The sequence below is a fragment of the Bubalus bubalis genome, chromosome 4 (assembly GCF_019923935.1).
Source record: "Bubalus bubalis isolate 160015118507 breed Murrah chromosome 4, NDDB_SH_1, whole genome shotgun sequence".
In the NCBI taxonomy this organism is placed as follows: domain Eukaryota; kingdom Metazoa; phylum Chordata; class Mammalia; order Artiodactyla; family Bovidae; genus Bubalus; species Bubalus bubalis.
In genome coordinates, this window is record NC_059160.1 from 118,751,810 (window position 1) to 118,767,943 (window position 16,134).

The 16,134-nt window shown below is 41.0% G+C and overlaps 1 protein-coding gene and 1 non-coding gene across 3 annotated transcripts in view; both read right to left on the reverse strand.

Annotated features, from left to right (window-relative positions):
• The window catches only part of LGR5 (leucine rich repeat containing G protein-coupled receptor 5), a 129,834-nt gene that overhangs the window by 36,487 nt on the left and 77,213 nt on the right, over positions 1-16,134 (reverse strand). For both annotated transcript variants that reach the window (XM_025284472.2, XM_006062137.3), the window contains exon 4: positions 10,155-10,226. In XM_025284472.2, the coding sequence (XP_025140257.1) occupies positions 10,155-10,226 (72 nt within the window). The remainder of the gene's footprint in view (positions 1-10,154; positions 10,227-16,134) is intronic.
• LOC112584779 lies at positions 10,724-10,830 on the reverse strand. The gene has a single exon (XR_003109184.2). It is a non-coding gene; the product is annotated as a U6 spliceosomal RNA (small nuclear RNA).

Here is a 16,134-nt window from a genome sequence, read left to right on the forward strand (position 1 = left end):
TCTCTGAAGTTCTTCCCTATTGTTTCCATGCAAAAAAGCTTAATTTTGCAATTTTTCGCTTTTAAAAGGAACATGATGTTAATCCATTCCACACTCTTGAAAGGAATTTTTGCTTTATAGATGGCATTATGGTGGGGATTAGTGAATTGATGAGGTCACTCCAGCTACTGTTTCTCTAGACCTTTACGTGTATCTTGTATATGCTACCTTGTCCGGTGTATAACACAAACTTATATCTTTGTTTGAGAATATCTTTGATAAGCCATTAACTACAAGGAAGAAAGCGTTAGTCAAAAGATAAGCCATTGATCTTGGCTAATTCTCATCTGAGATGACTGTAGTATTGTCAATTATTAACATGGATGACTCGAGGGGAAAAAGGGCAAAGTGTGCAGAATGTTGCAGCTGCACGTTTAATACAGCTTACGGGGACTCTTCCAATAAACGGACCTATGAAGCACAGCTTTTGACATACCTGTTTTATAGTTGGATGAGCATTTCTCTTCTTTTAAATAAATGATCAACTCTCTTGTACATTTTGTGAGGAGACCACTTTGAACAATTCCTGGGAGTCAAACTAGCACCGTGATTTAGTTCATTTATAACATTTTAAGAAATGAGAGCAGTTTCAATGATTATCTTATTTTTGCTACTAAATGAAAAGCATGTAGTTCTAAGCTTGTATAGGACACAATTTGACTAAATCCCTCAAGTTTTGTTATGGTGAAATTTTACTGCTTAGAAATTTTATTGCATTGGAACCAGTCGGTCATTGGAATTGAATTTGCCAGATCATTTTGATAATAATACTATCAAGATAGAATTTTATCCACATGAACTCTTATAGATTGTATTGATTTATATGAATTCTTCATAATCAAATGAGTCACTTTTTGTTATTTTTTTTTAATATTTATGAAGTGATGATGACAATGTAGAATTCAACTTTCTAGTGAAATTTACCACCTATAACCTAGGAAGATATAAGCATATGAATTCATATGAACACCATGATTGCTTACATGGGAATTTCTGCTTCTATCTTTCTATTTTCCATCTTATTTACTGATAAACTTAATGTAAACCAGAAAGAAAAATTTTTGCTTTAGACTTACGTCTGAAAAGGTAAAAAGGTTTTTTCCATCTCTGCAACTTGGGGAGAGAGAAGGTGTACAGGTTTATGGAGGTATAATAATTTAGAGACTAGTCAGCTGACTTGTCTCTGAAGTGAACGAGACAAGTGATCTCACACCGGATCAAGTGTCTAGCAGAATCAAACTTCTGTCTCTTTGGTATCATCGGGAAGTACAAGATTCCAATGAGAAACATATTTTAAAGTCAATTTACATGAAGCTGCTCAGTTTCTCAGAGGTTACCACTGCTGTGAATTTTTTAACAGGAAGATGACCCAGAACAAAAGTACCATGAGTATTAACTTCTTTTGTTTCATTTTTCTCCATAGAAAACAAAGACCTCCTTTTTGTCAGGGGCACCATTAGTCTCCCAGCTATCAGCAGAGTCTGAAATCTGGGGGTCATCTCCCATTGCTTTCCAGACAATCATTCTCCAAGGTTTCTCCATTTATCTTCATCTCCAAGATTGTCCACTTCCATGGCCTAGTAAAGTGTCTTATCTCTTCACACCTGCATTATGCAACAGCCTCTAGCTGGTCCTTTTGCCTTTGATCTCTTATCTCTTTGATTAATCCTGAAGGCTGCTGCCAAATGAGTCTCCCTAAAACGGGGCTCTATGTCATGCCCTTTAGGACCCACAGCTCTTCCACATTGCCATTCCTTTCAAATCCCAATTTCTTGTTCTGACATTCAGAGCGTATCCACCTTATCTAGCCAAACTTCTCTTATTTCTGTGTCCCATTCAAGTCCCTTCCTCAGCTCCGTCCTTATTTATTTTTGGCTGTGCTGGCTCTTCATTGCTGTGCTTCTCTCTGGTTCAGGAGAGAGGTGCCTTCTCCCATTGTGGAGCAGAGGCTCCAGGGAATGTGGGCTTCGGTCGTTTCAGCACGTGAGCTCAATGGTTGCGGTTCTGGGCTCGAGAGCACAGGCTCAGCAGTTGTGGAGCACAGGCTTAGTCTAGGGGTTGAACTCACGTCTCCTGCATTGGCAGGTGGATTCTTCACTACTGAGCCACCAGGGAAGCCCCCCACAGTGCTTCTGAGCCTTGTCTTCAGGAACAGCTTCTTACTCCTGCCTATTCAAATCTCCCCAACCTGAGACTTAATTTTATTACTCTTCTCTGAACCCTTCTCTTGAAGTGGGGAGTTCTTGCAGTGGGGTTAAAACAATGGGAAAGCTAAATCTTGTAGAGCTAAATCTTGTAGATCAACTTCTAAACCCTTCAAGGAAACAGTGGGATGTACAGCTCAGGAAAGGCAGTAGGAAAACCAGAGTACAGAGCTACGAGTTGAGAGCCAGGGAGACCAGTAAGTGCAGGCCACAGTCAAAGTGGGGGGATCAGCTGAGCCTGAGCAGCTGTTTAGAACATCACTTAGAGTTTGAGGTGTTGGCTCAGTTCGACAAATATTTTGTGGGTACTTCCTTTGCAGGTACAATATGTGGTGCTGGAGATCTAGCAATAAACCAGGCAGACATGTTGCAATCTTTATGGAGCATATTTTCTAAAGAGTAGTCAATCAAATCACTACAATAAAGTATTAGGTAACAGGAAATGCACGGTAGAAGGACCTAACTTAAATTTCACTTTTCTCTGAGATCCAGGTCTGGATTTCAAACTGCCTATGTGATATCTCTACTGAGTTGTTCCTCTTCAGATAAGACATCTGGTCTTGAAAATGTTCAAGACCAAACTCATCTCCTCAAATATAGTCCTCTACTAGCATTTCTTATCTCCGTGATAAGCTTCATTAAGCACGTGATTATAGAAATCAGAAAGTTAGGGAACATCTTCTACACATTTTTCTCCTTCATTCCTCATAGTCAATTCATTACCAAATACTGGTAATGTGATCTAAAATTTTCCAAATCCATTTCCCTTTCTCCATCTTTACTGCCCGCATCCTGACAAACTTCCCCTTTCTCTCTTAGGCTATTTCATTAACACAGATCCAGTCATGCCCTTTCTGGCTCAAAATCTTCCAGTGGATTCTCACTGCTTTTATAATAAAGTCTAAAATCCACAACATGTCCCAGTGTGCTTTCAAGGGGTCTGGACCCCACCTGCCTCACCAGGCTCTTGCTGCACTTCTGCCTTGCTCTTTCAGCTTCAGCCATGCTAATCTTGTCTCTGATTCTCAGTGGACCAGTTCCCCTCTCCCCACACCCTCACTACAAAGTTTTGCACACGCTGTTCCCTTTGCTGGAAAGTTCTTCCCTCTTGCCTTTGTCTAATCAACTTTTTCCTTTGCAGTAAGGACAAGTTTCCCTTTCTCATCTATGGTTTCCTTCATCAGGAAAGTGGAGACAAGTTCCACCTCCCAGGAAATGAGGGAACGGACAATCAAATGCTCAGGAAAATACTGAAAAAGCTCTGACTGGCCCTCACATGAATCAATGTTGTTCTCTTCCCATCATCAATTTATGGATTTCTTTCCTGAACCTCCACGACCACATGCCTAGAGCGACTCTGTGTTCCCATCAGGTTCCTTTCCCTCCTGTTAGCACATTTTGTCGTGTGCTCATTCTCTGCAGTGGATTCTCTTAGGAAGGCAGGACAGAACAGTGATAAAATAGGAAGACTTTCGAGGTAGAAAGGCCAGAGGTCTTACTCCCCTCTGGCCTGACTCTGTTAAAGGACAAATGACCTTCAGGAGGCTGAGTAACACCTCTGAGCTTTCTCCTCCCTCATCACTAAGGAAGGGGTGACCTCAGATCCCGTCTCATGAGGTTGATTTTAGGGTGAAGTGAGATGATGCAGGTAAGAATTTGAATAAATATGAACGGCTTTTGAGCATTTCTGATTCTATCCTTGTCTTGTTCCTAAACTTTACTGCTTCTTTATCTGCCTTTTCACAATTCATCCAGCACCCATTATCCCAGAAAAGGGGACGCTCCGCCCCATTCACAGTGTGCCTTCCCAGAGTCGGCATCCTTTTAGCTTCTCGCTAGTCCAACGTACTTTTCAAAGCTACACTTTATGTGACACCACGAGATGAAAGAGCTGATTTTACCTCTCATTCCATAACATCTGTGTTCTCTTTTAGTTATTTACCTATCTGATATGATTGTCAAATCTGTGCCTTATAGAACTGGTAGATAACCTGTAATAGCAGTTATAGTATTTCACACCTCGGGTCTTGCTTAAAGTGCTCACATTTTGCTTTTGCTTTTCATCTGATTCTGAGGCTCCAATCTGAGCTCTCTCTTTCTGTGGAAAAAAGGGCTTTGCCTTTGAAAATAATTTTCTCCTAATGTTTGTTTTTCTTGACCTCGTGGCACGTGGGATCCTAGTTCCCCCAACCAGGGCTTGAACCTGCACCCTTGCCTTGAAAGCGTGGGGTCTTACTCACTGCACCGCCAGGGCAGTCCCCTCTCCCGATGCTTAAATGGGAGGAGGGGGACAAGGCAAAACCCTTTCTCCTCAGAACAGTTCACTGGTGCTGGTTTGCATGTGGTGTGTGAAATAACTCCAGATAGCTCAACAGACAAAAGTCTTAGTCTCTACAACTTCCCAGTGCTCCTCCATCCCAAGGTAGACCTAATGTATTGGCCTTGTGAAAAACGAAACCAAGACCATGGTGGATTTTAATTATGTAAGCTTAAAATTTCTCTTTCTGGACACTATTTTAGTGGAAGGAATAATGTCACTAATACTAAAACCATTGCTTTTTTTTTTTTTTTTTTTTTAACCCTTTTGATCTTTTAATCTTTATCCCCTTGGTTACCTCCCTTTGCTTTCTTTTCATCTGTTTACACCCCGCTGTCTTCTGTTACTTCCTTTATCCTCAGGCTGAAACCCAAGAGGCTCCTGGCTGTTGACAGGGGGGATCTGCTGCTGCTTCTAGGCTTGCCTTCCTTTCTGCTCAGCACTATGAGCCCTGCCTCTTCTTCCTCACCTCCTCCTCTTCCTGCTGACTCTCTTTTTGGATTATTAGTAGCAAAACCCTACTCTGAAGAGTCAAGGGGAAGTTAGTGACGTTTCACAGGGTTCAAGGAGGAGGGTGTCTATAGCCCTTAAGGGTTATAATGTCACAGTGAGATGCTCAGGCAGCTCATATTCCAGCAAGAGTTAGATGCTCTTCTCAGGTCTTAAAATAATGTCTGTACTCTAAAGATGATTATCAGCTAATTGGAGAGTAGAGACAATACTAAAGATATGTTTAATTCTCCTTTCATTTCCTATTTACCAGCTCATGATTTTTACAATTGTGCATTTTCCACAATTAGTTTCGCTATTGCAGAGTTGGCATGAAAATCAACATATATTAAATAGTATAGTACTTAATACTATTTAATATTAGCTGGACAGACATGAATATGTCATTTTCTTTGATCACCCTGAACTTCCACTAATGACAGGAAGATGCTTAAATATCATTAATGACTGTCAGCCAATGAAGCAATGATTTTATTTTTTTTCAGTGATCTATTTCTTAACAATATATGTGAGGATGTGGGAGGGTTAAGTTTTGAGATTCCATCAAATCACTGTAATCTGATCCTAGTCCTCCAGTAACTATAACGCCAAACGTTTCTTGGTGAAATCCAGTTCACTGTGAATTCTGATTACATTTCCTATTCCTTTCCAAAAAACAGAAAGGAAATTAAGTTATATTTGATTACATTACAAAAAAGTCCAACGGGTGTCTGGGCAGTCACTGCCATGTCAGAAACCTAGTGTACAAGGTACGTATTATACAGAGGCAGGCTCAGGGCTGCTGGGCTCGGGTACACGGACTTGCCCTCTTACTCCAGCTGAACAGTTTGTAAGCATCAGGAGAGCTCAAAGAACACAAATGTACCTATGTGTTCTCATTGTGAACGAGGCAAACTATTTGTTGTTTACATGGAACCAGTGAAAATCACATCCCTTGAAACATGAGTACAATTTGTTTCTTCCTTGCAGTAGGTTACCAGTTTCCACGTATATCAAGTTTCTTAAGTTTGTTCAATGAAGCCAAGTCTACATGGGAGGTGCTGATGCTGCTGTTCTATGGGCACATTTGATAGCAGGATAATACGCATGTGGCCTCCTCACTTCATCTACCCCAGACTGTCAGTAGGACTAAATGGGGAGATGTGAGCTATCTCAAATAAGCACAAACAAGCCAACTTTGTGAATAAAAGGCTCTTGACTTTCATTTCACATTAGTTCATGCGGGCGTGCACGCTAAGTCGCTTCAGTAGTGTCTGACTCCTTGTGACCCCATGGACTGTAGCCCTCCAGGCTCCTCTGACCGTGGGGTTCTCCAGGAAGAGTACTGGAGGGGGTTGCCATGCCCTCCTCCAGGGGAATCTTCGTGACCTGAAGACTGAAGTCTCTTATGTCTCCTGCACTGGCCAGCGGGCTCTTTACGCTAGCGCCACCGGGAAAGCCCCATGTTAGTTCCTGTGTGGTACGCGTGTAACTGCGTGTGTGCGAGTGCTAAGTCCGATTCTGTGCAAACCTATGGACTGCAGCTCTCCAGACTCCTCTGTCCATGAGATTCTCCAGGCAAGAGTACTGGAGTGGGTTGCCATACCCTTCTCCATGGGATCTTCCCGATCCAGGGACCGAACCCATGTCTCTTATGTCTACCTGAATTGGCAGGTGGGTTCTTTACTGGAATGCAAAATACGGGCTTTGTTATTATTTCAGGTTTGAAAAGAGTTCCGGAGGATATTTGCAAATCATCTCAGGACACTCATTTTTCCCAATACTCACTTAAGAACCACTTAACTATATCATTAAACTGCTTAGAAATCACTGATGTTTGGGTCTCCTACAGAGGTTCTCATTTTAATTGGTCTGGGATGAGGCCTAGGCTCTCAGACTCTCCAGATAATTCAACAATTCACTTCAGAAGTTTCAAAGCCAGGAATGCACAGGGGTGATGCATTCCCAGCCCCTGGGAAGTGCAGAGTGCTTCTTTGCGAGTGAATGAATAACAAGGAAAATAATAAAGAGGAGAAAAATAGAGTGAATTCAAGAAAGAGAAAAAAGGAACTATTAGAAAAAGGGTGAGTAGGACTTCCCTGGTGGTCCAGTGGCTAAGACTCCATGCTCCCGTCCAGAGGCGCTGGGTTCAATCTCTGGTCAGGGCACTAGAGCCCACATGCTGCAACAAAGAGTTCGACGGCCACAACGAAGATCTCACAGAGCCAAATAAATAAATAGTTTTTAAAACGTGTAAGTGCAGGTCTAAGGGTTGACGGCAGTCCAAGAAAAGCTAGACAGGTAGCTGAATAGAAGCCTGCCAGGTGTCATGGATGAGACAGGCGTCACCTCCTTTGTTACTTGTATTGCTGTGAATGTAGCATGGAGGCTGAAGTATGCATGGTAGATGAATGGCCAATGGATAAGGAATGCATGTTTGTAATGACCATTTGATGCAAACCGTTTTTATTTTCTCCTGCTTGAAAGAAGCAGGAGAAATATTATTAAAACATCAACAAAATTCTGTAAAGCAATTATCCTTCAATTAAAAAATAAATAAATTTTAAAAACAACAACAACAAAAGAACACCTTGCATCTGGGATAATAGTAAAACTTTAAAACAGCTCACAGTAGCCCAAATCTCCACTCTGGGTAAGGGATGCCTTTGGTTGGTTCAGTATTGTGTCTGTGTGGCTGGAGGTTAAAGTTTATAATGCTCTTCTGTCCAATCTTAATGCTTGTATCAAAGTATCACAAAACTGTGAGACAAGTGTCATAACGGCACATACTGCCAACATCCAACACCTCCATGGTCTTTTGTGTTCTGGGCAAAGGGACCCAGGACAAACAGCACATAACCAGCGATACAATCCAGCGTGCACTGGGGACCAACCATCCATCTCCACGCCTCAGTTTGGATGTGGAGCATCCCACTAGAAAGTTAACCCTCGGCTTTTTCACAGGGAACACATACTTACAAGGTTTCAAACGCCATTGTTTTTGTGAACTGGACACCAAGTGCAAGAGACACCTGGTGAACAGGAAACGGCTAGATGGTAAGAAACTAAATCTGAACACCTTGATCAGAGAGGCACCGCGCAGTTCGAGTGAACAAAAGATTCATGGTTCTCACTTTCTCAAAGGTTCACTTCGGTGTGTGTTCTATTTGTGGTCTTCTTTCAGCTGATGGTGGCTTTTGGTTACAAACCCTTATCCTTCCATCTTCTGCCTGCCTCACAGCTGTTTAAAGTTCCTGTTGGCCTCTGCTATGATCTCGCTTTTCAATTCACCACTAGACCCTGTGCCCTGACACAGACAACCCAGCTCCTGTGCTCTGCTGCTCTGGCTGCTTCTTTCCTCCAGGAAGAGGCTTGTGCAACAAAAGAGGGGTGATACGGTGATGTCACTACAGAGCTCCTGAAAACGCAGTCGACCCATCCCTGGCCACAAAGGGGCTCTTGTGGGCTTGTTTATCTCTAGGCTGGTGAAAACCTAGGAAGTCACTTTGTTCGACTGGAATCAAAAGCTTAAAATGGTCTCCAGAGCAGATTTACTTTCATTAAAAAAAAAGAGAGATAAGGAACAGAGTGTCATCTCATGTTCCTGCTTCTCTTGAGTCACCTTGGTAAAAGGCATTAAGCAAACTATGTGTAACTATTAACCAATGGGTTCTTTACCATGATGTTCAACTCAAGTCTGCAATATTTATTTGTCTTTTTTTAATATTTATTTCCCTCATCCTTCTAGCCCAGAAATCAGTGTTCTGTTTGACAGATGAGGACCTTCAGTGTAAGCAAGATGAAAGCATATATCACACATGTGGATATTGGAAATCAGGCAATATGTTGTAAACACATACATTCTGATGAGGTGGAGATTGACTGGTCAAGTCCTCATGGGACAGTGTTGTCAAACAGTCACTGTGATCAACTGCTTATAACTCAAGCTCCAACGCATCTAGCTGGTAAGAAAGTTCTATCTGTGAGGAATAACCAATTTTTATTCGTTCAGAGGCTTTAAATCAGAGGAGGGTGGAAACTCCTGATGGAAAACTTGTGGCTTCCCAGTAAGGACCACCAGCACCACGCGGTGGGGGTTAGAGTGCCTGTGTGTGGTGTGTGAATCTGGGGTGTGTGTGGTTTTCTGTGGGGCTCTCTGAATTAGTCTGTCTCCCTGTGTGGGGTGGTGAGTACGCGCTGGTTTGTAGACCTGCCCGGTAGGTCAGGTCTTATGACATACCATTAGATCTTAGCTTCCTGAATTGAGGTCCCCTGATGCACCTATAGAACTTAAAAAATTAAGGATGGAGATTCAAGAGTGAGGGGACAAAAGTACACCTGTGGTTAGATGTGTGACAGAAATCAAACCAATGTTGTAAAGCAATCAATCAATTAAAAATAAACTTAAAAAAAATTAAGCATTTATTTGACTCAGCAAAATTGCATTACAGGGCAGCTCTGAGAATCTAAACACAGAATAAACTGATGATGCCAAGAGGTCTAGATTTTGACTCTCATTTTTCTAAATAAAAGGAGAAAGTATCATTCCTGATTTGAGTTCAGAAACTAAAATATTGTATAGAGGGGTGATACCAACATATGTGTGTGTGTTCAGTCACTCAGTCGTGTCTGACTCTGCCATCCTACAGACTGAGCCCACCAGGCTCCTCTGTCCATGGGGTTTTCCAGGTAAGAATACTGGAGTGGGTTGACATGTCTTCCTGCAGGAGATCTTCCTGACTCAGGGATCAAACCTGCGTCTCTTGTGTCTCCTGCACTGGCAGGCGGATTCTTTACCACTGAGCCACCTGGGAAGCCCTGATACCAACATGAAATACCACCAAATGAAAAGAGGCTTTTCATTTCAGGTCTTCTGATTAAGTCTCTGCCCTGAAACCCCAAACTCCAACATGGGTGTTTTCCATATATATTGTTTAATGAGGGTGCAAAGAACAATTTCGTTGTTGCTCTAATGGAAACCCTCACTTGCAGCTTATTTAAGCACAGCCCCTAGCCAAGGAATTTACTAAAATGGTCAATTGGACATTTCAGTGCTCCTTCCCAAACTGACCCAGAGAACATGCTGGAATTTCAACTATACTTACAGGGACTGAAGGCTTCGCAGGTTCTGTAGCGCCTCTGTGGGCACCTGTCTTAGGTGATTGTTCTGTAGCATACTGCACATCAAAACAAATGGAGAAAAACATTAATGACAGTTAGCAATAATTAGGAGAAGGCAATGGCACCCCACTCCAGTACTCTTGCCTGGAAAATCCCATGGACGGAGGAGCCTGGTAGGCTGCAGTCCATGGGGTTGCTAGGAGTCGGACATGACTGCGCGACTTCACTTTCACTTTTCACTTTCATGCATTGGAGAAGGAAATGGCAACCCACTCCAGTGTTCTTGCCTGGAGAATCCCAGGGACGGGAGAGCCTGTGGGCTGCCGTCTATGGGATCGCAAAGAGTCGGACACGACTGACGTGGCTTAGCAGCAGCAGCAGCAATAATTAACAATATCTGGCATAACAATGTCAGGTACTGTTCTAGGTGTCAGGGAAACAGCAAAGCATCAGACAAAACCTTGGCCTGTGGGGAGCTTAAAGTCCTATGTGGAAAGATAGATAATTAAAAATTAACAAACGAGTATACAACTTGAGGCAAGTGACAGGTACCACACACAGAGAACAAAACATGGATTTGGGTATCATCCTTGTGTACCGGCCATGCTAATCTTCTCTGTATTGGGACAATTTTAGTATACGTGTTGCCAAAGTGAGCACCATGGATTTAGCATAGATGGTAATAAGGGGGTGAGGGTTTAATTTGAAAGGTGGCAAGAGAAGATCTCTCTGAGGAGGTGATTTTTCAGGAGATACCAGAATGGTGTCAGGGAGCAAAACATTTGAACATCTGGGAAGTTACTGAGGAAGCGAGAAGAGCAAGTGCAAAGGCCCTGAGGCTGGAGCTTGCTTGACTTGTTAAAGGAGTAGCAAGGACCAGTGTGACAAGGAGGGATAAGTGAGCACAAGAGACCGGGGCCAAGCTAAGGCCATCTCTGGAAGGAGTCGCAGGGCTTATTTAAAAGTGGTGAGAAACTCTCCTTTAAGGGTTTACGTGAGTGGAAATGATGTGATCTTATTCATGTTTCTAATGGATCACCACAGTGACAAATAGATTAGACAAGACAGAAGTAAGGATAATAGTGTGCTGTGTTGCTCAGTCATGTCTGACTGTTTGTGGCCCCATGGTCTGTAGCCTGCCAGGCTCCTCTGTCCATGGGGATTCTCCAGGCAGGAGTACTGGAGTGGGTTGCCATACCTTCCTCCAGGGGATCTTCCCAACCCAGGGATTGAACTTAGGTCTCCCTCATTGCTGGAAGATTCTTTACCATCTGAGTCACCAGGGAAGGCTGAGAATACTGGAGTGGGTAGCCTATCCCTTCTCCAGGGGAACGTCCCAATCCAGGAATCAAACTGGTTCTCCTGCACTGCAGGCGGATTCTTTACCAGCTGAGCTACCAGGGAAGGATAACAGTAGGAGACTATTAAAGATATTCCTCCTTCTTACATGTCATATTTTGATATAAACGCTTTTGTGAACTATTGCAATAGTTCTTTTCAGAACATGGGGCTACAGAATGGAAACACCTTGCAACAAGGAAGTGAAATATATCATTGCTAGTGGGAAACAGTATGGAAAAATTTTCATTAGATGTCATACCCTGTTACCTGATTCAGAAATGTTTATAACACTAATTTTGCAGGCACTCTGAGTCCAAAGACTGATATACTTTCCACTGCCTCTTGCAGCATTCTCTTGAGGAATAAATGTACACATTCTCAGGTTGTATGCCTTATACAGTATGATTAAGAGCCTGGGTTCTTGGATTTGACTACCTCTTCCCTGCCAGTAGCCCCATGGCCTCAGGGAAATCATTCAATCTCTCCACATCTCAGTGATCAGTAATAATACCCACCCCCCAGGGCTTATTGTGATGATCTAATAACTGAAAGTACATAGAACAATACCTGCTGCCTGGTAAACATTCAATAAAGGTTGGCCCTTTTTGTGTGACTTGTTAAACCTCTTCTCCAAACTAATGATATAATGAGGCTGTACTGGATATAACATTTTAATTAATGAGAAAATCGACCAATAAAAAAACTTCTATGCCTGTGGTTCTCAAATTTAGGGGTCATCAGAATTCATTGAAGACTTGTTAGAACAGTTTGCTGGGCCCCACCCTCAAAGTTCCTAGTTCAGTAGGTTTGGGTGTGGGCCAGGGAATTTTCATTTCCAACAAACTCCCAGATGACAGTGCTGTGAGGCAAGGCACTGCACACGAAGAACCACCCTATACTCTGCTAAGTATTTCTAAGAATATGTTCACCTGAACTTGAGGCTGTCTTGAGCTTGGAGATGAGGTCTAGTTCTGAGTTGTTTGCGAAGCGCAAACAAACCATTTAACCTTCTTGATTCTTGGTGTTTTTTTTTTTTTTCTTTTTTAATCTGTACAATGGGAATAGAATGATATCATCTGATTGATAAGGTGTTTGAAGGTTAAAATATGAAGGCATTTATTATACTTTCATATATGCTAGGGCTTCCCTGGTGGCTTGCATGGTAAAGAATCTGCCTGCAATGTAGGAGACCTGGGTTCATTCCCTGGGTCAGGAAGACCCCCTGGAGAAGGGAATGGCAACCCACTCCAGTAACCTTACCTGGAAAATTCCATGGACAGAGGAATTTGGTGGGCTACAGTCCATGAGATCGCAGAGTCAGACACAACTGAGCAACTAACACTCACTTTTTCATATATGCAAATGTAAGCTCATATCGAATAAGAGGTGAAAAATATTTGCTGTGCTTAGTCACTCAGTCTTGTCAGACTCTGAGACCCCATGGACTGTAGCCTGCCAGGCTCCTCTGTCCATGGGAATTCTCCAGGCAAGAATACCAGAGTGGGTTGTCATGCCCTCCTCCAGGGGATCTTCCCAACCCAGGGATCGAACCCAAGTCTCCTGCATTGCAGGCAGATTCTTTACCATCTGAGCTATTTGGAGATCATAAAATTTATGCTTTTCTCACTGGGACTGAGATTCAGTTTTCTAAGAAATATAATTCTGTCACTTGTAATCCAGTAGTTTTAAATAAGTAATTTCATCATTTTAATCTTGCATTCAATTAACATTTCATAACAAATCAAAAGTCTCAAAATATATTGGTTCTTTAAGAACAAGGTCAAGATTTAGAGAGACCTCACACTTTAATTACTGGTTAGAGAACTGGGAAAATTGTAGCTCAAATGCTGTACTTTGCATAATTTACCTAAATATTAAAAGTTTACATTTCTATGTTATTTTATACCTTTCCAAGCAGTTTTAATATATGATATAATTTTAACTTGACAAAAATGTTTTCTAAATGTCTCATTAATTGTGTGCTAAATTTAAATGATAAGATACAGATAATGGAATTAAATGATGTCTAAGCTTTGTAGGTAAAATGTTACTGGCTCAAAGTATGTATTGAACTGTTCTCCTATACTTTGCTAACCAAATACTGAAACTTTTATAGTGTTGTCTTTCTAAAATATTGGAAAATTAGAGTATTTAAATAGCTTTTCTTCACTGAATAGTTGCAAGCTTTCTTGGTAGTTTTATATATTTGACTTCAGAAAATGGAACTTAAACAAACTTTACTAATGATGACTTTTAAAGCTACCCTGAGCTACCTCCCTGCAATTTAATTTTCTACCATATCTATCAGTAAAACACCAAAAATACAATAAAAAAAAATCACTTAAGTTCTGATCTCTCCCTAAATAAATAACTTTTGTTTAATTACTTTCAAATGACAAAACAAAAATAAATTATCTTCATTATAGACTTACAAGTCTCCAGTGAACTAATTAGAAAATTCTGTTTTTGTTTAAGATATTCCAATGGGAGACAAAACAAAGGGTTTATAGCACTATGGAGTGCAATTAAAACAGAGTGCATTCACAGCACAGCTGCTGATTTCTTTTATAAATAATCCTTTATTCAGTGCAGTCAATATAAGCAGAATTTACCATGAACTGAATAAGGGCTTAGGTACTTACAACTTCATTTTTATCATTCACATATGGGTAAGAAAAGAAAATGAAACACTTTCTCTTAGAGACAAAAGATGACTTCATATTTTCTTAATTTCTTTCCCCTAGGAGTTTTAAAATATTCATAATTACATTATAGCGTCCCCAAACTACTTTAACAATAAATTATCTTTTTTTTTTTTTTTTTTGCCAACAGCACTAAATAAGATCAGGTACAGGTACAGTGAAGTAGGAGAGATGAAATTATATGTTGAAAGGGTACTCCGTAATACTGGCTTGATCCTCAGGTATTCTCTCTGCCTACTCGCCCCGTGTTTAGATATCAAGCCGTTTGCAGGCTCTTTTTCTGGAATGAGAGAACTCTGGCTAATCGTGACACTCCTATGGCTAGTTTTATCCATTCCCTCCATGTGGCTTTGGTTCTGGTGCTGGTGGCAAAGAAGGACAAGCCACTGCTTGACTGAATGGCTTACACAAGAGAATGAACCTTTGTTGAGGGGAGCCTGGTTCAGAATTCCACATGACTGGGTATTTTGCAATGCCAAACCAATAATTAATTTTTATGAAGACCTATATTTACAGGAATAGTCATCTTAAATTTTAATGATCTTCCAAGGCTCACAATAACAAGATTTCAGATATAAAGTAGCTCTCACCAAGAAGGGTTGTTGGGGTCTTCATTTCCCATCTTCTAGGACTGAATTACTACTATCTTTCTCCTCCTTTTACCAGCTGCCCTTCTTTTTACCTTCCTTATATTGGTCAGGGCCCGAGATGAATATTACTTGTATATTACCTTTCTCACCATGCTACAGTATAATCAATTATTTCTTTCTTCCAATGACTTTTGGACTTTATAAATAAACATTTGAGTCAGTTTCCTTAATGGTAGGACCAGGCCTGCTTTGCTCAGCATTTTACCTCTAGCACTGTGGTTTGCAACCTTATTGGACCCAATTTTCCCTTTAAAACCAAATATTTTGTAATGCTTCATCTGTTATGTTAAGATAAAGTTCATAAAAATAGAGCTATCTACACACATCATTTTAAAGGAAAAGAATCAACACAATATACTGCTTTAACTGCATTATAAAGGAGAAATAAAAGTAATTTATAATAAGGGGATATATGTATCATTATATATGTGATGCTCAGATGAGACTATCTTCGAAGGTCTTTCTACGAAAGAGTCAGATGCTTGCCTCGGTTTTTAATGAAGATGGTTGGATATGAGAAAAATATATGATCAGAAGTTATTCCGTCTAAGAACAGGGAAATGAGAGTAGAGGTCTAAATGGATACTAGAGTAAAATCTACAGTTAAGCCATAACAGAATATGCTTACTTTATATTTTATGGGAAAGAAGGAAATAACTTTTATTAAAATAAAGATAACATCCCAAGACATATTACACTCTCACAAATGAGCATGGAGATTCTCACAAATGAATGCTTCTTATTGACAAGAGTGATATCAAAATAATCCTTTCTCTTTTACAAGATAGGACTGAAATACCACAGAGGACACCCACCCTATCTCAAAGTTCCATCACATCTGAGGTGAGCATCTGTTTTTCAGTACTTCAAGAGGCCCTAGAGGCCAAATCCCACCACAGACAACAGGGAATTGAGGCCAAATAGGAAAAAAGAGTCATGATACTGCCTTCATAGAAGCTGGGTGGTAGACCCTCCTGGATAGTGGAAGAGTAAGATTAAATATGCAACAGGCCGCACTAAAATAAACCATTGTATAGTCATCAAGCATACATTCTGTATGCTCGTGCTCCCAGCATTTTAAAAGGCCATGATGTGGAATACTTATGCAGAACTTTTGGTAAAACCTCTCAGTATTATTACATATGACAGTTTTTTCTGTTGCTATTGTTTGTTTAATTTATTTCTGCCTCGAGGGCCTTTCTCTAGTTGTGGAGTGGGGGCTGCTCTCCAGTCACAGCATGTGGGCTCAGTAGGGCACAGACTCAGTAGTT